Raw genomic sequence first — 24,957 nt, 5'->3', positions numbered from 1 at the left:
TTCTTCAATTAAAAATGTAAATGAAACGGCATCCTTCACGGTGTTTTATGAATAACAATAAAATCACAAATAAACGTGACCGTGCCCGTCTGAGCCAAAAACAAGCCCCCTCATTAAAAATACCTTTTCGACACCTTGTCTCAAATGAGAGCGAAAAACAACAGACCCTTCGTATCAAGTCGAGGATAATAGTATTAAACTGCCCTAGTTTTACATATCCGTCAAATAGTAAATCAACAGTAAGCGATTCCATTTTATTAGTCACACACACACACACACAAAAAAACAATGTCGTTTGGGTCAAGCGCGTGGATTTACGGGTCATCCAGAACGCACGAAGAAATTTATCAATAAGTGTCAATGCACATTAAATGAAATGAACTGTTGAAATTTCTTTCAAAGCTTTTTTTGAGGTAAACTTTCAACCTATAGCAGCAAACTGTCAACGCTATTTGATCACGTGAAACTTTGTTTGGGCGTGAAGAGAAAGATTATGGACCACTAGACAGCAAAAGCCCTCACACGCCACAGGAAACCCATGTAATTTGTCACAAGAGAGCGCCAGTCTACGAAGAAAGCGAAAAAGCACGGAAAATTAATCCGCGCGCTTTGTTTTCCTGGATGAAGATGCGCTGTGAAAACAGTTGGCGTGGAATCTTTTGGCTTTGTCGCATTCTCTGAGCGGATTAGTATGGTCGTGAAAAGCTACTGACTTTACGGGGTCGAAGTACACTGTGGCCGAAAATAGATCAACTTTGATAAAATTCTTGCATCATCACCTGTCTGTACATTATATGACGGTTACACCACACACCCTGACATACATGTCTCGTTGTCTCTTTAACCGCAAGCTATTAAACTTGATTTAACGGGATACTTCTTCGAGAAGAAGAGTGATTTTTGTTTTCTGCTTTCCAAATATCGCCGAAAATCGCGCTTTTTGGCACCAGGCGTGCTGTTGTGACAAAACAAACAAAAACCAACAAACAACGAACAAATTTGGTGGCCCCCAGACCCCTCGCATGTTTTTCATTCACCGTTCTTCGTGCACGCCCGGAACAACAATAGCTAATGGGCCTTTTCCGGGTTTCCTTGTGCCTCTGTTTCAAAACGAGTCCTGGTGCAAAACCTTTCATACGAAAATGAGTTTTGCACGAAAATGAACTTGTAGGCGGAACACATTTTCATATGAATGATTTCGTACGAAGACTCGCTTTGACAGAGGCAAAAGGCCTAGGCAACTCGGAAAATGGCATATTTAAGGCCATTTAACGCATGGTAATCCTACGAACAGCTAGCCAGCCGAAAGAACAGAAAACAACCTAACATTACGGTGGGCCAGATCATATATTGTAGATTCCAAAATTTAACGTAATGAAAATATAAAATACTATTATTCTTGTAAACCCAGAGGAACCAGGTAACTTTCAATTTAAAGAATACAATCTATATTTTCTCTATTACATAGTCAATTTCCTGTTTACAAACTGCTCGTTAGACTGAAACGGACACGTATAGATATCTCTACAATATTTGACAATTAATTTCATCTCCATTCAGAATGTGCACCTCTCGCACAAGGCCATGTAGAGCTGTCCAAGCTTTCTTTCTATAGAGAAAGTTGATCGACTACACCAATTCGTTCTTGCCCAGTTAAGGAGTATTTTTCTTGATAAAAGAGAGCTTGAGCAATGACGACGGCGACCCCCAGGACAACGCCTAGTAAAAAAATGAATTTACATTTTACCTTCGAATTTCGCAATTGTCTTGATCTGTTCAGTGTACCTTGGTCTCACAACTTGCTCGAGCTACATAAATATGTAACGCCAGCCTTCAATTCCACACGAAAATACGAAAAATTAGCCGCCTTCGTTCGCGTTCTCCAAAATACGCAGAACTTAGTCATTTCACGATGTTGTTTTGCAGAGGACGGCAAAGAAATGTACAAAGATTTACAACGCACGTGCACGGCCATTGTTCTGTTCATTAAACATTTTGTTTGATGGCGTCATCGTTGCCATTGCCGTCGTAGTTTGCTTAAGCTCTCTAAAATCTATTAACTCCTAATAATTCTCCATTCTAACATCATCGGGCGCACTTTATATACGACAGTTTCAACGCCCGCGGGAAGTCCCGTCATGAAGGCTGGATCTACTTCCATATCTTGAGCACACCGTCTCGCCCGGCAGACAAAACATAGTTTTGTGGTAATTTAGTGACAGCAATGTCATTAATGCATTCATGATGTCCCACGGGAGGGTTATCAGGTCCTCGCCGCGGCAGGTCTTCATGTATGCCACCCTGACGTGATTTGCAGTAAACTTCCTGGAGCACATCGGTACCATCAATGAGACGCGATCTGCAGAAGTAAATAGGAAGACAGTTGGCGTATGCATACATGACGACAAAAGTGAATGAAATTCTCTTTTGCTCATAATGTGGAAACCATAACAAGCTACAATTTTATTATTTTGGGAGAAAGAAAAAAAAATAGATAATACTTATGTATAGGTCATAAATGTTAGAACCAACTTGTTACAACGTAATGAAAAGTACCACGTGAAAAAACCGTGCAATAATTTTAATTTCAGAGGTTACAAATAGGCTTTCATCCACTTAGAAACTTTTTTTTTGCTAAAAAAAATCAAACTTGCACACCTCTCACAGCATAACAAGTACCAAAGTACCAAATGAAAGTACTGCTCAATAGCTTTCATTTGAAAGGCCACACACTAACGTTTTATCCACAGGCATAAAGTTAGAACCACCTTGTACAGCATAATAAAGAGTACCACATGAAAGTACTACTCAATAGCTCTCATTTGAATGGTCACACACTAGGGATTTTATTCCACAACCAAAAATGCTAGAACCACCTTGTACAGCATAATAAACAGTACCACGCGAAAGTACAGCTCAGTAGCTTTCATTTGAATGCACAGACTTGATTGTTGCAAGCAAGTAAACTTGCTTTTGCGTGAGCTTTGCATCTGGACGTCTAAAGGACATAATTCAAGAGTTCAAGATAGTTTCATACTTGTACTGTAGAACAACATTGTTCAGATTGTCTGTCGCCGCTCCCGCCACCATTTGTGAATGCTCAGGGTAGGCCAGGTCCCACAAGCGAATCCGGCGATCTGAGCCCGCAGTCAGGATGAAGGGACTGGTGTCCTGTCTGCTGGTGCACAACGCGTGCACTGCATTAGGGGAGACCTGAAAATGAGGCGAACAAAATGTCAGAGAAAGACTATGAAGTCCTAAGCTATTCATTACGTTAAGAAAACCGTGCACTTACGACTTAAAAACATGAAGGAAATCTCTATGCAAAAACATTTCCAGTTAATTTTTTTTGTTGACGTTGGACAAGAATTACTAAAAATAGGGAAGCAAACTGTGCGAAATGTTCTTTATGCTCAAATGTTTTTCAGTAGCTGCACATGTGGCAAGGAACCGCAAACAAAAATGCTGCTGGTATATGTAGGATCTGTGAAAGATCCTACGTAGTGCTAAAGCTTGAGCTTTTAGTGTCAAACCTGTGTTTGTGACAGGGGTGGGGTATGGCTTGCCCACAGAGCCTGTCTCCTCGCTCCAGTCTCCAGATCCCACACGGTCACTTCATTGTTGCCCTGCACAGCAGACACGACCCAGGACTGCTCGATCGGGTGAGTGGCGAGCCGACGAACACGAGCGCCTGGAAGCGTTTAAACATAACAGTTCAATAAACAAAGTCTGTACGTCAACATCACCAGCACTTAACAGTCAATCACAGAACAGACACATTACCTCTTGGATGGGAGAGATTTGTTATCGGCAGTTGAAAACGGAGATCCCAACAAACCAACATCCCGGCACTGGTCCCCACAGTCAACCAACTGTGACAAGGGTCCACCACAAAGGAAGTGATTACACCTAGCAGACAAACAAACACGAAATTATGATTGGCGTAACCTATCAAAATCGAGAATCACGCAGTGACATACGGCAGGCGCGCCTGAAATTTGAATTGGCCAATCAGTATTCAGAAGGCGGGAAAAACTGTATTGTCCTGACGTCAAATGCATATTAACAAAAAGGCATTGCGGTCGGGCAACGAAAAGGGATTTGTAACTCCAAAATACATATCGGATTGTAAAATGTGAAAAATATGAAACATTTTGTGCCTCCAAGCTTTAAATTTGGCGCCAAAAATGGGTCGCCTGGGACCGGCCACTCACTCGTAGTTTGTCGAGTGTCGCCAGGTGGGAAAATAGTTGTCTTATTTTGAACAAAATAAGTTATTCCTCGTCAAATTAAACCAAACCAATACTCGAGTATTAGGAAAGGCCCAAGCAACTTTAGCATTGTCTTTATTTTTGTTAGCTGGGAAGGCAAAGACTATTATCATGCCGTTTCGGATAGACAGCCGGTTTTGACTGCCGCTCGTACTGTAGGTGCAGTCACCGAATGCAACGAAAATCATAGAAAAAATTGTAATTTGCAATAGCTTAAGGGTATAATAGCCATGAGCGGTTGGCTAACATACATTCAATTAGCTTCAAGTCTTTTCAAATAAACACGACTTGACGTTACCATGCGCAGGATCGTTTTCTAGTTTCCAGGCCAGTTTAGACGATCGAAGATCCCAGCCGCAGATTAGACCGTGAGATGTAGCGTAGGTCAACACGGACTGGGAACCTACAGAAAAAAATCAACAGACAAAAGGTTGTAAAATGTCGGACGAAGGAACTGCAAAATCATTAACCTGACAACTGCTAAAGCTACACAAAGTTTCCTTGGTATTTGGGTCGTCATGCAAGGCCTCTCGGGAAAAGCAACTCATCTTTTTAAGAAAACTTCTTATTCTTAGCGATTTTTACTTTTTATTACTTTCTTAAGTACACATTTTTAATTATTAAGATTAGTGCAGCTCATTTTGGCGAATTGTACAGCGCCTAGAGCAGGCATGGATAGGCGCTATATAAATATTTATTTATTATTATTATTATTTATTATAACTTTCAGCTTTGTGATTGGACGAAGATTGCTTTGGAAACCATTGACCAATTAGAGCTCATGGTAGTTTGCCAAATGGTCCCAAAAAATCCTAGTGACGTAAGCTAGGGCTCAGTCCACGCGCCGACGTTTCTGGAGTTGTCGGAATTCAAAACGCTTACTAGCACTGGCAACAATTTGTCATTACCTGTTTCAAACTGTGTCAATTCTACCACCGTTCCTTCTTCTTTGGGATTAATTTGAAGCCTGGAGTTGGGCTGCTGACCGTTCTGTTCAATTCTGTTCACGGAAGAAAATACAGATAAACTTGTTACATCAAACTCTAGTCAAGGGCGTTCATGCGAAAAATCCTCTTATTTATAAATCTTTTCCAACTTTCAATGTGGTCAGATAATGAATTACTTGTGGCAGAAATGCAAGAAATAAATGAGGGTCACCGACTTCGTTTCAGATATGAAGCGTACAGAAAAACACCCTCGGTTGTATCAACACTCTTTTAAACGGTCGGTGACCCCCTCTATTTTTTTCATAGATTACTTACTTTACTAATTCTCTCCACTTTATGGTAAAAAAAAAGAAAATTTATTCGAGTGTGCATCGCCTACAATCCTTCTGTAAAGTTAAATCCAGGTGAAAGAATTATATAAGCTAGAAAATATTTCTAAATATTTCTTCAGTTTTTCAACACCCAACATTATTTAGAGATCTCGCAGAAAGCGATTGAGCGGATATCGCGTTACATCATCAAAGGTTTTACAAACAATGCCGTCTTCGAAACACTTTACCTCCAAAATATGTACGGTAACCTCCTAATCAGTTTTTTTTTTTCTTGTTTGCGTTTCTGGCATGAGTTGATCGTAATCCAACCACAGAAAAATTCTAAACATAAGAAGATCAGGGCACGAACCTTTAAGCGTTTTAAGAGTTCACAAGAAAATTATCTAAAGCGGGCTTCACAAGAAAAGCGTAGTTACTAATGTCTTTTTACGAAAAGTCAAGTACACCAACACCAAACACATCACTTCATTGTACCAACGAGTGAATAAGAACAAACCTACAGCCGACAGAAATAGGTAAGCCATTCTGTTGATTTTGGCGCAAGTTAGGGCCAAATACTTAAACGAAGTTCAAGTTCATGGAAGCTCTCACGGAAAATCTTAGTGTAACAACTGACGGCAAAACAGTCTGTACTTTTGGGCGAGGTTGTGCGACGCAACGAGGTGTTAAAACAGGACTAGAGGAAGACAAAAAGAAACAAGAAAACTACTCTTTACTCGCTAATTCGCACATGTACGAGTGTCGTTACACACTTGACTTGTAATAATACAACGCCCAATCAGTACAGCTAGCTCTATCGGCTTAAAACCGGTTTGGGCCTACGCCAGCTAAACGATCTGCGGCCATTAGATTTTTTCCACTTCAAAGAGTTTTATTATCCTATTTCCCGAGAGAAGAAAGAGCATGGTTTGTCACTGTTTGAACATCTTGAAAGGTTTAGCCTAGTAAATTTTTCAAGTTCGTTGTTTGTAATCCGTGTTAATCTTCTCCATCATTAACTACCTTTGTTCCTTTATGGTTTATTGTAATCTCTTTAATGTTTTTCTATCTTAGTAAATGATTTTGTGGGGGTTTCTTTCAATTTCAAGGTAGTCTTTTTACGTGGCCAAAATAACTCAACATACCGCGACTGGGTTCCTTTAATTACAACTTGACTATGGAAAAGCATTTTGCATGTGTTTGGATATAGCTGTGAAGTTTGAAGGCACCTTCCGCACGTTTAAACTCTAGGAACAGTTACCTGAAAACATCTATGGTTCCTTCGTCAGATGCACAAGCTATGGAACTTGATCCCAGGCAGAAAACCAACGCTTTCATCTTCCAACCTGCCAGCAGAACACGCAGGTTTAGTTTGGACACCTCCCAGGCTTAAAACATTAATGCGCTTTATTATATGGCTATGGCTATGGCGAACCGAATCCTGCACTGAGATTGGCTACCCGAGCGGGTAAGATGGCGCTGCTCGGGATTACCCGCTGTGTCCCGCAAAAAATTCTTTTTCCATACAATAAATCCTTTATTGACCAAGCTTGTTCCTTCAAGTTCGCTGGATGTCGAGTCCGTTCTTTTCTTCGCTTGCTTATGGACCGAGACGGAGTCAAGATCCATAAACACAGAGAAACGAATTTGGCCAATATCCAGCCATCTTGACCCGACGCTTGGTCAATAACCCAAATTTACTAATCGACAAACATGTCTGTTATTGTTAGTTATGAGCCTTCTTCAAGTATCCCCAAACATAAGATTTCCCGCGAAACAAATACGACGATTTAATCAGCTCTTACAATCAACCAGTCCTAGCTGCTGGCTGTACAGCTTTCCTTCTTTATCATGAATTTGTATGTTAAACTTGCTAGGTCTTCGTTTGTAATTCGTCGCAGTTCTGTAACACGTGGAGATGCATAAACAGGCGGACTTTATAAACAGAAGTCAGGCGTTTAATCAGAACTAAGGGTCACGTGCCCTGTAGCCAGGGACGGTAAATACTCCACGTATGCGAACTCGTTACAGCCATCTTCCCCGATTTTAACCATCTGTAGTCTTTGTTCCTTCGTGATTTTGTCACTTCTTCGGTACTTTTTTCCACCTTGAAAACAATTTTATTGAGGTTTCTGCGATTTAAGAGGAATTTTGCACATCTAGTTTTCCTGTAACCTCGCATACTACAGTTTACCTTTATCCGCAGCAGGCCAGTTTGAGACCAAGATACCCATTCAAATATTACGCGAATTTAGCCGGGGTCGGCTCAGTTACTGGCTTACAAAAATTATCGACTTGTAAAGCCATTCCACTTATTTCATATCACCGTAAATGTTCTCTGAGTCCGTCGTTTTCATATTTTACAACGAAGTGTTCCTGGTAACCTCAGAATGTTTCTTGTTTTTTCTGAGCAAGGCGCAAGGAATTTTTCTCTCCGGCTCTCTCTGAACAAGCGCAAGTTCACACAAAGAGTTGCAAGACTACGGACGCATTACCTGGTCTGCTGTATGTTTGTCTAGACTTGTTAATCAGGCTTCTACCATCAAGTTTCTGTAGATCCCATAGCTTAACGGACCCGTCATCCGAAGCAGTAGCAAAGTGAGAGTAATCTGGGCTAACTTGCAGCCTGAAAAAAATTAAAACTTGATTACACGAAATTGATACAACTGTGCTGAGTAATACATGTAGATCAAACACGAAAGACCCTGTTTGGCCACATTCCCAAACACCAAGAGAGTTGTAAATACAACGCGTAACGGAGTATTTCTGAAGAATCTCGACATGTTTGGAAATGTGGTCAAGCATTGTCTTGAAAGTTTGATATTTCTTCACAATCAAAACTAAACCTACGGAGAAAACGTAGAATTATAAAACTCGTACAAATCTATGGTAACTGGCCCTATTCTCCACAAGGAGAGAAGAGAGTGACGATAAAATGCTCTTTGCTAGTTGTTTATCGCTTTTGATTTTATATCATTATTATGGCACTCCAAATTCCTATTCGACCAGGATAGAGAAACCGTACGAAAACCAGGTAAGGCTGATGTGACTTCTTTCTAAATACAGTAATTTATTTATTTACAGTAAAATTTCAGGGCGAATTGGGAATTATAACGTTGACTACCAGTGTGTGCAACTATGTTTGGAGCACGTTCATGTAAATTATCCAGTTAAGGAAAAACGTCAAAACTGAAATTACTGTCACTGACCAACCAAACCTTTTTGACTTTGACTCACATGAGCTGAAATCTGTATAGTTGGGAACGAAAACCACACATAATTGTCACTGTCAACTTGTCTCACTTTCATTACAGTATATTCCAACATGTATGTGAGGCAATTTCGAGCAATTTTTAAGGTTTCGTCCTGAAATTGCCTCGCATCCAAGTTAGATTACATTGCAATGCAAACGAGAAACGGTCCCTGTGAAAGGGGCTTTCTTCTTCTTCTTATCGTACAAATGTACGTATTTGGCTACGGTTTCTGGCCCAACAAGGATTGCCTCCTTGCACTTGACGGGGAGATCAGAAATGAAATTGGACGAGTTGTAAGAAAACTGAAAGTAAAAGACAGTAACGGAACATCTAATACAAAAACGGTGTTCATTTAGCCTATAACTAATCAGACATTTCTTGGAGAGCGAACGCTGAATTCACTTGTATATTTGTATTAATTGCCCCAGCCATGATATGACTATACAGCATGTTATTGAAAAATGTTACCTGTTAATGGCTGCTTTGTGTTCGTGAAGATGCGCTACCAGCAATCCTTTAGGATTCCAACTGTTGACAAAAACAGACACGCGTGGCTTTATAACGTCCGCTTCAAACGCCAGAATCCACTTTGACTTAGTATAATGTAAAGCGGCGTTTCCAATAAATCTGGAGAGTAGTGGGGGGAAGGGGGGAAGGGGGGGGGGGGGGTTGGGGAGCACATATACTCCTGGTCACTCAATGCAATGGAAACCGAGACAAGCTCCGGTAGTGTGCATGTTTACTTAAAATTAGACAAGATTCAAAACAGGTTGAAAGAAGGAGAATGAGTGGTCTCAGCGATTCATTTACCATCTTACCGAGACTGAATTGGTTTACTTCTCTCAGCTAACACACTTCCAAGAAGAGTTTTCTCTTTCATGTCTAAAAACACGAGGAAAGCAAACAGTTGAAACGTGCTATCGCTTGATTTCACAGTAACTATGTCAAACGAGTGTACTCACTGCAATAGGGCTATGAAAGGGTGGTCGAAGCATTTTGCTGGCCATTATAACTTGCCAGCAAATCAAAACGCCAGAAGCTGCACGTGCATTTCAACAGCACGATTTCTCCATCTCCCAGACGAACCTGGTTCGAGATTGGCTAAGAAATCAGAAAGCCAACAAACGGGCAACAAACGGTCGATCATTACGCTCTTCCAAGGTTTTATCAAAAGGAAAAAGCATGCCGTGTTTCGATTTATACACACGAAGACACTATCAGTGACACTAACCCGCGGCATTCTGCTCCCTCTTGTGGTGTACCAAATTCTTTAGTTGCAGCTTACACATTGCATATCGCGCTTGCAGTGGATTCTGGGTTACAAATTCCACAGGAGCTGGTGCAGATTGTTTCTTTGACTGGGAACTAGCGTCTGGACGTGGCAAAGTAGCAGGCTGAGTCCCAGTTGAGCCCAAAGGTGGTGGTTCATTTTTGTTGTCCTAATGTAAAATATTAAATATTTCTCAATGTGTGCTGGTATTTAATGACAACAGAAACAAACACAGGAGAGTGAGAACAACTTTTACAAATTACCAAAAGTGTAAATTACTTTTAGCAGCCCAACCATTGAATCACAATCTAGGTACGGAGGGTTTATACATCGTCTTTTCAAGAACTCGCGTGAAACCCAGTTTCATGTATAGCTGAGTTTATGGTGATTTTGAGCATGACGTCAAGTACACTAGTGAAAAACGTGTTCGAACTTGGCTGTCTGACGGCCCAGTACAAACCCGCCTACGGTATCAATCTAGTTTCGATTGCACAAGGGGACCCTAATAAAACACTACCGACAGAATACTGACAGACGACTATACGGATTAGCAATATACAGACAGACTATCGGCAAACTTCAAACCCCACCCCCCCCCCCCCCGATCCCCCTGCAATTGTAAAGTGCAACCCACCTTTCTCGAGCTCCCGCGGGACACAAACTTTAAGAAGGATTTTCAACGCTATATAACACTCTAAAATCGGAAGGCTGCACCCTTGGATTTTCAACCCAAATTGTAAGGTAAAAAATAACAACGTTGAATCTCTTCCAGAAGTTTCAGCTATAAAGTCACTAAACAAACACTTACAACTCCAACAGGAAGGGAGAATGTTTTTCCCAGTGGTGATTTTGGTCGGTGAGCAGTAGCAGGCATCGAGTCTCTCCTGGCCATGACCAGCGCGACAGCAGCATTCTCCGCTCCGCCAAACATGTGATGCCATTCAGGATTCTACAAGAGAGATGAACACCTAATATCTCCTAGCCTTACAATATCAATACATTGTAATAAAGCTGGGGTTTAGTCAAATCTAACGCGCGCTCTTATTGGTTGATTTATGGTCACGCAACAATGACTAAATGCAAATGTTGCCCAACAAGCGACAATTACAAAACTTGCCCCCCACTCCTCCTCGAACGAGGCCTTCGCAGGCATTCGTTTGGCTCGTCACGCGTCACGCGTGACAGGTGTATGAATAGGGAGTTTACGAAACCACGACGGCAACGGCAACGGCAACGGCAACGGGAACGTCGCTGAACAAAAGAATTAATGACAGGGCCGGGTTATTCGAAAGCCGATTAACGCTAACTCAGGATTGAAAGTTAACCGAGGTAACAATTTTTCTTCTACAGAAATGTTTTTCACTGCTTATGTTTTGTGTAGTTTGAGATCACTGAAGCTCAAAACTGAAGGACAAACAATACAAAAAAAAACGTCACCGAAAATGTACAAAAATGAAATCAAAATTCTCGCTAATCCTGGGTTAGCTTAATCGGGCTTTGAACAACCCGACCCTGAACAATGGCCGTGCACGTGCGTCATAATTCTTGGTGCATTTCTTTGCCGTCCTTTGCAAGACAACAACGTGAAATGACCAAATTTTTCGTTGTCTGGAGAACTTGAACCACGACGGCTAATACTTTAAATTTTCATTTCAAATTTATCACTGTGTTTCGGATTTCGTTTTGCGATAGTTTTGACAGTAATAAACAAAGTAAATGACTTTAGAGTATCGCGAGATTCGTAGGTAAAATAAAAATCCATTTTTTAATCGACGCTGTCCTCGGCGTCGCCGTCGTGGTTTCGTCAACTCCCTAATATCTACTCGGCTCGTCACGAAATCTTTCCCACCACTAAGGTTGCGTGATGCGCCTGAAGAACGTCTGCGTAGGGGTTATCTCGTACGAGATAAAACGTATACCTCACACCCATCCGGTGTGGTTAGCTCACGAGTAAGCCTTCACTTTCACGTGCTTATGTGAAGTAAAAGCACGTGATGACATCGTGACACCAGGTGGCGTGTTATTTTTTCCCACATCCGCGTTCCAAGTTTGTGTGGCGGGAACAGCCGTTTGTTTGTGCTGATGTTGGAAAAAATAAAGCCGCTAGGAAAAACGCGATTTAGCTAGTGCTTTTCCATGGACGAAATATCCTAACTGGTGGCCGAAAAAGATTTGAAAAAAAAACAAGAAAACTAAGGAACGACCTTTGAAAACTCTTACAGCATACTTTAATGACTATACACTTCAATCTTAGCTATACAAGAGTCACAATCACACTACTACTGGTTCCTAGGGAAACAGTTTTGTTTTTCTTCGAATCCAATCTTAACATGTGGTCTCTTTTGCAGTTCGTCAAGCAACGCTAATAGTTCTTTCTCGATACTCGTTTTTTGCGTCAACATCTTGCGAAAATCTTTTCAAATGCTGACACGCCTCAACAACACAAAACGGTTTCAGAATCGGAAAATTCGTTTGTGACAGAGCACAACGCGACACTACAAAGGTCAGCAACTACGATATGTATTTTCTTTGCCGTATCATTCAGAGAAAGAGGTCATCAGCATGGAAACTTAAAAACATGTGAAGTAACAGTTTTATTTGAGGGTTTCATGGTCGGAGAATAAATTTCGTGTCGTAAAATTTCGTCGTAATGTTTTTTCACGGGGTTTAAATTTGCTATCTTTTTTTTCAAATCACGAATATCGCCAGCAATAAGTCACGAGAAAATAAGCAACAAAAAGATATATTATAGTAATATTGTTTTTCAAAAATTAAAAATTAACAAGACGCTATCTAATCTTACCATTGATGGTGGCTCGACCATGGAAGCCTTCTTATTTTTCGAGCCTCCCTTTTTGGCTGTTACATTACTATCATTTTTCCCTTCAGTAGACTTCACCAACTCTGCATGTCGCCTGGTCACAGTCTTTCCCACATGTAGGTTCTTGATGTTAATGTCTCCTTTTATCACCTCGTCGTTATTCTCAGGTTGTTCCATGGCACTGTGGCGAAAAAAAACATACGACATTGAATTTATTTGGTGGCCAAGTGATCAGTGCGCTGGACTCGGTGCGGCCTGGGTTCTTGTGCAGGCCAGGATAGTTTTGTCGTGTTCGTGGGAAAGAAACGTTATTCTTACAGTGCCTCTCTCCACCCGGGACAAAAAACAAAAGAATATCGGTAAATTTTTAGAAGAATTCGTAAATCACTCGCCTGCGGCTCGTGAGTTACGTGTTCTTCCAACATCCCGCCTATAAACCATGAAAACTTGTGGTCTATTGCTAAACTATTTCTCCACCGCTTTCTGTTTCTTCTCTTCTCTTCCTCTGTTTCAATGTTCTACGTGAGTGCCACTGCACTAAGTCGGCCATGTTGCAAATTACCGCGTGTTATGATTTGACACGACTTTGACGTGTGAAGGTACGAGTTTGCCAACTTAAGTTTCCCGTGTGAAGGCCGCTTTAGAGGAGGGCTTACAAAATGCTGAGGGAGTGCGAGAAAGGGCTAGGGGGGGGGGGGGGGGCAATGAGAATTCTCTAGATTAACACAGACAACCGTTTGGCAGTAACAGGAGAACGTATATTTTAAGCAAGGGGTTTAACTATGTTATACCTGGTTTTGGCCCTGTGTAACTTGAGAATCACTTCCCTGAGGAAGATTAACTTGTCTTCGTCCTCCTCGGTGATGCCTTGCGAGTGCAGTTTGCGGAAGACTGGCACTAGGGCCTCAATTGTCTCGGGGTAATTTGGTCGCTGACCTGCACGGCAGAGACTCCGAAGTAACTGCCTGTCCTGCAAACTATGAGAAACAAACTAACGATAAATAAAACAAATCAGTTTTATCGAGGTACTTCCATAGGGGATATGAAAGGCAAATAACACTGGCAGAGAATTCAAGAACCTATGACAAACAGGCGTTTTAGTATCGAAGTACGCAGGCTGTTCTCTGAACAAGTTTAATAAATTAAAAGAATTTGAAATGACACGTCACACGTTATATTGTAACCGATATTTGGTCTTAGACCGTTAAGAAAGGCCATACTACAGTACCACTCAGAAGTAAGTTACCACTTCTCGTCTCGTTTCTCTCGAGACGAGAATCTCGTCTCGCGATACGAGTCGCGTCTCTCGAGAACCAATGACGCGTATATCTTCTGAAGGTTTGCTGGAATAAGAGGTCAATGCTAAAATTCATCTTTGTTGTAGAATATTTAGCCAGAGCTTTGTGATGGTTGCAACTGTTGCGAGTTACACTCGATTTTTAGTTCTGATTGTTTTATTATCTTCAGCAATCAGAATAATAAAAATTTTAAAAATACTTTGTGCTCATTCTAAATAAAACATTAACGTTAATATTATTTACTGGGCAATACCTTTCAAAAAGACTAACAACTTGTGGTGATCTGATAATAAAATCATACACTCCTCTGTTGATGGGTTCCTTCAGAAGGCTCACCAAAATCACCTAACAACAAACACAGCATACTGACATATTAAAAGTGATTTCACTGTAAACTGAGAGAATTTTTAACTTCAAATAAAAAATCTGCAAGACAGAGATTCTTCTCTTTCTGCTCGGTGAAAGAGAAGGGAATGTCGAGGGGTGCATTCCAATTTCTCGAATAAAATATCAAGCAATAACTCTTAAAACTTAAGAGTTTGTACTACGTAACATTAATGCCAAAATTTTAGACTCTCCCAAGGGAAATTAGCCAGTTTTGAGGTCACCTTGAAAACTGTCCGAAAAAAAGTCGAATCGATCCAAATAAATGTGACATTTGTATATTGTGTAATTATAAAGGTTGACTTTCACTGAAAAAAAGAGGCCTATCGGCCGGAGGTCCGAAATTTGCCTAATCCGTTCTTACGCGGACAGCCCCTTGAAACCTCAAAGTTAGTTTTTGTACCTCCTGGTCTACTTGTACGACTGGCTGCTTAAGAAATGGTCGCAGGAGAGGCAGCAGATTGCAGTGAACATCAGCTATGTTGAGAGTGCGAGCTACGGCAGCCACAAAGCCAACAGCTCCATAACGAACCCACATGTTCTGCGGGAACAGAAACAAAATGTGTACCTTATAATTATTAAATCAACAGCTTGGTACAGTTACTGCAGCTCTGCTACAGGCGATAGTTTCCGAGGGAAAAGAAGTTGGATATTTGTATGAATCTATTTAGCACAGCGCCTATATGTATGCAGACATATTGGTTTCTTCGCCACTTGTTTGTGAAGATTAAGGGTTTTCACGCTTCCTATGATTCTTAATTCCCGCTTACAACAGCTAAAACACGTTTTTGTTTCTCATACATTCAAAATTTTTTTCTGATCAACATTTTTAGCTGTAAATTCAAGCCCTGCTTTATGAACTGTTTCTTGACACGGTTTTTCATCCCAGGTTTGCACATTTGTTCTTCAATCAACCACAATACTTAACACGATTACAAAACGCTTTTGTATCTCATTAATTTCTTTCTTAATCAAATTTTTCATTAACATTTTTATTCAATCCCTTCTTCATGAACTGTTTTTCAACACGGCTTTTGGTCCCAAATTCCTATATTTGTTCTTTAATCAAGTCAGTCAAACCACTTTGTACTGATACCATAATAACACAGGAAGTTTCAGAAGTCCCTAAAAAGGCTAACGACATAATTATGTAATAACAATGAACAAAGCATATTGTGCTGACTCACAGGATGGCAAAGGAAGGGAACAATCTCAGACACCAACTCTTGTAGTGTTGGTTTTTGGAGCAGTCCCAGTTCTGCCAGACAAGTCAGTGCATTCAAAGCTTTACACACAACAAACTCTTCAGTGTCACTCAAACCCTGCAACGAATAAAACAAGAACTAAACATCAACTGGAGAAAAACCCCAACCAAAATGCTAACTACACAAATCCAAGTTATAACACTTCGGTGCCAAGTGATGTACAGTAACCTGAAAAATCTTCATTGTGGTACTAAAAAATTAGTCAAGGAGACCCTTTATCTTACAACATTAACTCTCTGTGTACAGCAATTTTTCGGAACGTGAAGCTCATCAACCACATTTATTTCAAGTTACCCATGTACAAATTCAGCTTCTGTGTCAAGTTGTACAATAACAATACATTTTCAATAGAGCACAATGGTGCAAAGGATTCAACGTTCCCGATATTTCCTATTTAATGTACTAGTCGAGATATTGAAAGACACTCTTGCTTCATGTCATAGAGCACGAGACACGGCCTCTCACTTATACAGTTATGCAATGAATTAAGCCAATTATGTTCTGTATAACCTCCTTAGAAAAGTCTGTAAGTACCCAGTCATCAACTCCATACCTGCTCCAGGAGTGGTCTTAGCATAACAAGACTCTGCCATCCGACATACGCAGCGACACCCACAATACTGTCAAAAAATGCTCCTCTTAATTGCCAGTCTTGCTTGTCATTCAAGAACGTGATCATGTGCGACAACAGAACATCATTTGCTTTCTGGCGACCAAAGAACACACACAGCTGTGTGATGCCGTTTTCAAGCAGTGTCTGTTTAACAATGTTCTCAGGATCGCTGAGGAGTGTGACAACTTTTCTTTGGATTAGTTCGTGCAGTGCCTGTAGCTCAGTGTCATAACTTCCCTGAAGAAAAGAGACAAAAAATTAAAAACAGCAACAAAATATAGACACATTTCGGTGAACCAGTGCCAATTCCTATACACCAATCAAACACTAGTGAGAATTCTCAAAAGTACACTAAATATTGTTGCACAAGCATGGCACAATGAAAAGACACGTTACTTGGTAGTTTCATGGACAAAAACTGCCAACTCAATCGACTCTCAGAGAAGGGATGCCGATATGAACCTGTTCAATCAAGGTACATCTCGACGCTACCAGACAACATCACACTACATGGAATTGAATGCCTTGTAGTGTAAGTGCCAGTAACTCCAGAATAAGTGATATGTGTTCCACAGGTTTTAAAACGACCAATGAGGAATGTACATTGTACATGAGCTGTAACATAGATGAGTGCCACCTTATTTCTTCACACAACATCAATAGATCGTTTTCACGTGACGCCATCAAATTCCAAAAATCAGAAACTAAAGAGCTACGAAAATTTTTATCCTTATAAGGCATGAGGGGATCTAAACTTATATCTGTTAACAACTTTTCAGCTCAATAGCGTGCTTGGTTTGGAAACTGAAGTTCAGAGTTACGGCGGTGCGTGACATACCGCTCCGATCGCGTTTGTGGAAAAATATACACTTATCTAGTGATTTTTAGCCTTTTTAGGAGTTAAAGTGTTAGGAAAAGTGCTTGTGTAAATGTTTGCTGGTTCAGTTCAGATAATCAGTCGCCTCGATAGCCAAAGTAAGTTCCAGATGTTTGCACTATTTTCCGGCCGCCATGTTGGTGGAGCACAGAGCTCCACCAACATGGCGGCTCCATACTGGGCTCTGTAAATTTGCGCAAAACATTTCGACGAATATCTGAAGTTTGGGAAAACGCAGAGACCCAAAACTTGGAGAAGTGTCTTCTTTACCTGTCTCCTATAATATTAAAATTTCTTGACTTTATCCACTGAACAGTTTTCGATTTATTTTTTCGTTGCGTGACAGAGAAAACCATCTATGCATTGCAAGCAGTCACGTGAGGCGACTGAAGAAACATTACACATGTAAATCAGCTACAGTATGGAGAATATTTTAGTGAATCAGATATAGTCCTAAATAATTGTTAAAACTTATGGAGAAATAGCATTTTGAGCTTGGAGCTGAAAGTTTTAAGAGAAAAACAAGTGTTCACCTGGTATTGTATAGGGGCATCGTCATCCTCATTGCTTTCTTGATTGGCAAAATCTAACTGTGCCATTTCCAAAAATTTCAATGCCGTCTCTGCCAGGGAAGCAATGTTCTCGGCATAAGCTATTCTCACAATGACTTCCTGGTCCTGTGTGAGCCATGACAGGCTTGGCAAAACGTACTCTGGAAAAATGTTTGCATCACTGCGAGGCATACTGCGCACAAGATGCAGACATTGACTTAATATCTTCAAAGCCTGTGCTCTGACTTGTGGTAAAGGATCGTTGACTAGATATAGTATGTAGGGAAGAAGGCGCTCGAGAATGATGTCATCACCCACATGGTGAGCGATCTTTAGAAGCAATTCCAAGACTGTCAGTTTGGACACACAGTACTGTGAAGGCAGAAAGAGAAACTGAACATTGCTAACAGTTGAGAGCGGTTTGTGAAGCAAAGGCTCTTTCAACATAGCTACATGTAGTTTGCAAGTGAAATGGTAAACAAAGCCAAATAACCCTAATCACAGCAACTGCATCTTTATCAATTCGTTTTAAATGTTGTGGAAATGAAAAGCTATGAAAAAAAAACAAGCAGTAACAACAAAAAAAAGATTACTTTACCTTGCAGCTTCTGATGCAAGAAGTTAAAAGAGAAACAATGATCACCAGACAGCCTGGAAACAGAAAAGAGAATGTTAACATCTTCAACATAACTACTCTCAACTAAGAATTAATGTCCTGGCCCCTGTTGAACTGTAAGTTTTTTAAGTCGCCTGAGGTGTCAGTCATCTCCCACTCTCAGCATTACCCCTGGGGGTAATGCTGAGGGTGGGAGATGACTGACATTTCAGGAAAGCCTTTGAGATGCCCAGAAAAGTCAGTGAAAAGTCATCTATAAGGAATTTATAAAGGTAAGTAAAAAAAGTTACCATCTTTATCAGGAGTAGTTTCATCATCTGTATTGTTTGTTAAAAGCAGTTCCTTAAGGATCTGTTCAATGTCACGCTTTATCCTGCATATGTAAAGGAAGTCTACATGTATCAGCGATATCAATTTTTCATAAAGAAGGTAAAAGTGTAAATCAACCTGCATTTGCATCAAAGTGACCTACACTGTACACCACTGAATTGGAGTCATATCTCTGGCAGATGCAAAGTGCTATACAACAAAATGACCTTTACCCTTGATACAAAAAACTAATACAGTACCTGCTAATCTTCTCATCTGCAGTAAGCACAGGTAACATGGCAAACTTGCTCATGTAGTTTTTGAGAAAGGTATAAAACTGCTCTGGAAATATAACTCCTGAAAACAGACAACCAGATTGATATTAATTAGATCTGCAGATGATACGAAGAGACTTGCTCATAAAAATATGGACATCAACGTTTTTGTCATGTAAAGACTGTTCTCAATATTTCGCTCACCTCTGTATTTCTTCATAAACTCTGCAGCAGATAACCTGCTCTTTGAGTCCTTGCTTATCATTTGTCCCACAAGTTCCTAAAAAAAAGAACAGTTGGGGAAAGCAAATTCCGCTTGAAAAAGCTACATGGCAGAAAATTTATAAAGGCATTTGATGCTTTTCAAATGTGAAAAAATTGTTGAGAATGTCAGCTTGTACCCTAATATTAGCATCTTCAATATTTGATAGTGTCACTGTAGGGTCATAATCTCCATTGCGATAAGACAACAGCTCTGAGAGATCAAATAACCTGTTGCCCTCATTGAACAGTTCAGCTATAACACATCTGAAAAGAAAGTTAGACAAGTCAGCTTTGTTGCCAGTTGAAATAATCATTGACTACACTTCCCCCTAGCTAAAGGGACAAGTTCTGGTGATACATGTATGCACAACACCACTTCATTTGGCCAAAGTTTGGACTTAACCTTCTATTTAAAAGGCACAAATAAACTTTCCTTATAAGATACATCTTCCTTACCAGACTGCCAGACTGCTGTTTGTTAGGTTGAGGGTTCAAGCCCCAGACCGAACCAACACTCAGGGTCTTAAAATAATCGAGGAGAATGTGGTACCTTAAGTTTGAAAAAATTTCACATCCACAAATGACTAGACCTAAGTCTTCTCGGATACAAACTGTAAACTGTAGGCCCCTTCTCCTGCATCTACAGTTAAATGGTTAGCAGGGTGTGTTTAAGAACCCACACACTTGTCACAAAGCGTAGGCCATGGAGCTGTCGGTGTTGTAGTCGAGCCTTACCTCATGGGTACATGTAGGTGCTTCACATAGGGTTAACCTCATTGCACCTCTCCCCCTTGGACAGAACAGTCCAAGAAAAATTGCTTGCTATGCTATTTATAATATTATTACCCAGCTGAGAATATGTCCATTTCTGGGGTCAATGTTCCCTGCTGATGTCTAACAAGGTCCATGTCTGGGAGACTGGGGTCACTTGCATTGTTTGATTGGCTGTCGCCATTGCCAGCTGTTACGGAACTTCTTGCTAGTAACTGATCTGCCTGTCTTGAATCCAAAAACCTCTCAGGCGCAATGTAACAGCTGCGACGACGAGATGTATCAAAGAAAAAATTGAAGTCTGCAGGGTTATCCTCTGGAAGGAAGGCTGGCTTAAAACTTGCTATGTCTGTTAACATGACCCAGTTCCAACCGGTTACCATCACATTCTCAGTTTTTATGTCTCCATGGCAAACCTGAAATACATTTGTAAAAAAAGCAAGTTGATAATACATAATTTGTAAGCTGCATAAACAGCCTATTTAACACTAGAGGCGGTTGACAGATGATCTACATGTATATATTCAATGGGCCAGGCATACCTTGACAGAATGACACTGATCCAGGGCACTTAACAACTGGAAGACAATCCATTTCTTTTCAACGACATCAAGAAATGGCCGAGTGCTATAAATGAACAATTTTACACGCAATCAGTATTTTGAACCCCACAAGGAACAAAGTTATTCAAAGGGTGGATAATGCTATCCACCATGTTGGCAAAATGAACTACACTTTCCTCCCTTTACAGTGATTTATCTGGTGAATGGTGTTATCCACTCTTTGAGCAACTGGGACCAGACTTTAAAACTTATAGTATGGAACACACTAACTATTTTGCTGCAGCTGTGAGAATCAACTGGCATGTACTAAAACCTACAACTCCCAAACGCTAGAACACCAAAAACAAGGTTAGCTTAAGGTTAGATTCATGGTTTCCAGATGGTGGTTATTTGTTTTTGCATGTATTTACCATAAGATTCACTACAAGCTCTGTTACCTTTCTGTAATAATTTACAAGCAACAACCTTAAGTTCTATTTGCAGTGAAATAATCAAACTACAAAACACTGATATTATATAACAGGGAGAGTACAGATCTTAAATTAGTTAAATACAGTGGAACCTCCGGTTGCGACCACCTCTTGTAAGCGACCACCACTCCTCGGTGACCAGCTTTCCACAGTACCAAAAGTTTCCAAGTCAAATCACTGCGTTTGGAACCTCTTGTAAGTGACCATCTCTCGTAAGCGACTGTGACCACTTTTAGAGCTAAAAGTTTGAAATTTTCTTTTGTTTTTAACCTCCCGTAAACGACCTCTTGGCAGATAATAGAGCAAACATTGAATAATAAGGTGTTGTAACATTATCACATTTCTGGGTAGTGAAAGAGACGGAAATTTCTCAATGGGAAGTGCCAGATTTTTTCAGGAAATTGACTTTTGACAGGAATGAAACATTTAAAAATTGAAAGAAAATATATACATAGACAGTACGCTATCAGTCTTAAAAGAAACAACCTTAAAATGGCTTAAAATTACCATATGCTAATGAGGTAAAATTTTGACCCAACATGGTTTAAGCTCTCATAAGCGACCACCTCCCGTAAGCGGCCACCTAAGCTTGACATTTTGGGTGGTCACTTATGGGAGGTTTGACTGTATATATATTCTGACCTTATCCTGTCGTACAGGTTATCCTTTATAAACTGCCGGATTAGCAGACTAGCTTTGTCTGTTAGGATGGAATGATGAAATGGAAGAACATTTGGAGCTGTGACAAGTCTGTTCTTGATGTCTGTCAGCTGGTCCTGGTATGTCTTCAATGGAAGTGACGGGTCTTGGATGGCAAACACTTTCACCACACATAATCCTTCCCTAGTTTAATAAGAAAATCACGAGTCACATGTATAGTGAATGGTTTGAACCCAGGAGTGTCAGTAGTTCGTCTTGTGTAATTGTCTGGGTAAGGGTAGTTCTGAAAAGAACTGTTGTTGGTGACTGACATTTCAACAACCTCGTTTAATCGTTTAACATTTTTTGATGGGAGCAAGGGGCTTTTTATTGAAAAAAGAAATCAAAACTAATCTGACATAATAAATGGTAGTCGGTATATAGCACATGTACATATACACACAATTAATTTCATTTGAATATACTTTATACACTCTGATAAAGAATAGCTTTTCTGCCAGAAAGATACCTGAAAGGATTTCAGCTATTTTATAAAACAAAATTACAAAACTTTACTCCTTCTTTGGTAACATGAAGAACAGACTATTATTACCGGAGGTATTTTATACATTTTAATCAAAATTTCTCAAGCAGTTATTTGGTATCAGTCAAGACATTCAATAAAGACTCGTTAGATCAGAGTTTGTATCGTCCAAATATGTTATGGAACTGTATAAATAATTTTAAAAAACACTTTGTGAAGTAAAGGAAAATTTTTAACAGACTATGGATCCTCTCAGTGGCTAACAAGTTTTGATTGCAGTAAAACTGGAAATTATGCCAAATGCACCTGATAAATTCATGTTTTTCTACTGAAGCTTACTGCCTAAATGTTCACAAAGATCTCATGTAATAGTGACTCAATTTCAACAATTTCCAGCTAAAAACAATAAAGGAAGTAACAATCAATAATTCAAGAGGTGGGAATGTAAAACTGGTGCAAGTAATAACCACAAAATAACTCAATCTAAAAGTCTGACACCTTGTCTTCAATAATTAATTATTGGAATCAAATGCTAACTGCCTATTGCACCAGCACATATCAAATAATTTAAAAAAAGGTTTTTCTTTCAATAATTATGTAGTTTTAAAGACATATCTGTTGACAATAAAAAGAGTGTCAATTGCAATGGCACTAGAAACTTACATATTGCATTTTAACTGAAAATTCTTGCTGAGAAGCAAATGAAAGAATATGGTCTAACTTGAAAAATGTCAACTTGAAGACTGAAAAAGCACAAACAAATTTGTCTGACTACTTGCCCACCACTGGACCATAATGTATCACTGAATTTTAAAAATAATAATTATTTTTTTCATATTTCTCTTCATTATAATTGTACCAAAATGCAGAAAGAGATATTTTATGGTAAACTAGATTCAATATGGTTTGATTCATACAATTTGTTGACTAGCAGATCCACTGACTTTCATTTTAGAGAGAAAACATTCTTAGATTATTGAATCTATAATAGTCATGTTACTTTGACATTCTCTAAATTTTCAATCACATTCATATTTACACAGGTAAAAAGTTGATAAATGTGATATTACAAAGAACAAAAACTGAAGGAATATTAATTTTACAATGCAGACAATGCAATGTAGGCTGTCCAAACTCAAAAATAACCTCAAATCAATTTCATTGTGTAAATCCACTTAAGATAATTGAATTACTAACTTAGAACAATGAAAAGCTGAAAATATGTTAAAAACTATTTGAATGTTAAGTATTTTTGTCAATGTAAACAAATTCATGCACATCAAAATACCATGAATGTTCACTGTTTTTAAGTCCCATTTTGGGAAGAAATGTCACTGAAAGTCACTAGTTTTTCCACGAGCATAATTTTGAAAAGAATCATCTTGTTTTGATTTAGCATGTCGCAATTTGTTAGCACAAAATCAATCACACTACTTATGGTCACGGACGAATTGAACTCGACCGCAACAGCTGAAGACGTTTTTTAATCACGTTTCAGAACTTGAGTGAAAAAATATATATATATATAACTCGGGAAAATGAAGTAACAAATTTAAGGTACCATCTTCTGAAATCTGTGGAAGTTGGAGAATATTTAATATATATGTTTATTTAATAAAATACTTAGATTTCCTTCACTGCCCACTCACCTGTGCTTTGCCCGAGCAACTTTGAAAAACCTTGTGCTTCCCAAACTAGTACAGGAAACGAGCAAACAATAAAATTAATCTTGCTTTATAATATTTTAGGGCCTGAGTAATTGTAACTGGAGTAATCATAGGTTTCATTTTCGACTTTTGGTCTCTCAGGGTCTCTCTACACCGCGCGTGGGGTCGGTGATTTACGCCAAACAACGATATGGAAATTGTCAGCTACAGCGAGGTAAACTAAGAACAGCGCGTTTTAATCCAGTTGTGTTTGTAATCTCGCTACTAGAAATATCAACTGTGCATGTAAGCTTATGTATGCAAGGAGGAGGGTACGCGTAACTGCCATGATTTACCGGCGCAGAAACTGGGGATTTCGGGTAAAACCAATAAATAAAACTTCAATCATTTCACTTATTGCTAGCGGAAATCATCTTACCTTCCATCGAATTCGATGTCTGGTAGATCGCTGAAGTAATGCTCAACGCTCAAGATCTGCGAAGGAGCAATTCCTGAGAGCTGGTTCCCCATTACACTTGACTTCGTGAGCGACACGTACAGGTAAAATGTACGACCTACAACGGCGCATAACAGGCCGCGATTCCGTTCAATAAGGGCCAAGCATAACTACTTGCACCCCTGAAAAGTTGTTACTTCATTGCAGACTCTTGACTCGTTGACGTCTGGATTCTTTCGATGTTTTTACAGCAATAAAACATCAACACATCAGGTGCGAGCAGAAGTCGGAGAGGACAAACTTGGTAACCACGCTTTTAGATTTTTTACCATGTAACCGCTGACAGCTAACACTGTTATGCCACCAATGTGCGTGTGCACGCGTGTACTCGCGCGTTTCTCTGTTACTATACTGCGTTAGGTCCAGACTACCCTCGTATAGTAATTATTACGGAAAAAAATTTTAATCACTCTTTCTTCGCAAAGAGATCAAGCGGAGAAAGGAGAGAAGACTCTTTGACGCCTAGCGGTGGTCAATGAGT

The 24,957-nt window shown here is 39.8% G+C and overlaps 1 protein-coding gene across 1 annotated transcript; it reads right to left on the bottom strand.

The window, feature by feature from the left end:
* Nucleotides 1-1,425: 1,425 nt before the first annotated feature.
* LOC145481930 (phosphoinositide 3-kinase regulatory subunit 4-like) lies at nucleotides 1,426-24,778 on the bottom strand. Its single transcript, XM_081460505.1, has 29 exons — nucleotides 24,399-24,778; nucleotides 23,963-24,007; nucleotides 21,773-21,973; nucleotides 20,640-20,724; nucleotides 20,173-20,513; nucleotides 19,464-19,590; nucleotides 19,267-19,342; nucleotides 19,048-19,144; nucleotides 18,769-18,851; nucleotides 18,461-18,513; nucleotides 17,845-18,234; nucleotides 16,375-16,671; nucleotides 15,744-15,878; nucleotides 14,960-15,097; nucleotides 14,426-14,517; nucleotides 13,666-13,851; nucleotides 12,857-13,055; nucleotides 10,862-11,002; nucleotides 10,015-10,222; nucleotides 9,602-9,665; nucleotides 9,252-9,311; nucleotides 8,025-8,155; nucleotides 6,791-6,875; nucleotides 5,180-5,271; nucleotides 4,570-4,674; nucleotides 3,784-3,909; nucleotides 3,534-3,691; nucleotides 3,038-3,213; nucleotides 1,426-2,359 (listed from the first exon to the last, which is right to left on the bottom strand). Exons 1-29 carry the CDS (start codon nucleotides 24,488-24,490, stop codon nucleotides 2,152-2,154), a joined length of 4,191 nt encoding a protein of 1,396 aa, XP_081316631.1. The 5' UTR covers nucleotides 24,491-24,778; the 3' UTR covers nucleotides 1,426-2,151.
* Between the last annotated feature and the right edge of the window lie 179 nt (nucleotides 24,779-24,957).

This window comes from Orbicella franksi, chromosome 3, assembly GCF_964199315.1.
Source record: "Orbicella franksi chromosome 3, jaOrbFran1.1, whole genome shotgun sequence".
NCBI classification, from domain to species: domain Eukaryota; kingdom Metazoa; phylum Cnidaria; class Anthozoa; order Scleractinia; family Merulinidae; genus Orbicella; species Orbicella franksi.
Note: the sequence above shows the minus strand (reverse complement) of the source record. Positions and strands in the feature narration are given on the sequence as shown.

Bases quoted from the DNA above. Each gene is read 5' to 3' on its own strand.
- LOC145481930 (XM_081460505.1), bottom strand. From the start codon at position 24,490: ATGGGGAACCAGCTCTCAGGAATTGCTCCTTCGCAGATCTTGAGCGTT. The intron at 20,725-21,772 runs GTCAGAATATAT...GTTCATTTATAG, and splicing joins AACCTGTACGACAGGATAAG to CACTCGGCCATTTCTTGATG. The intron at 3,214-3,533 runs GTTTGACACTAA...CCTCATTTTCAG, and splicing joins CACCCCTGTCACAAACACAG to GTCTCCCCTAATGCAGTGCA.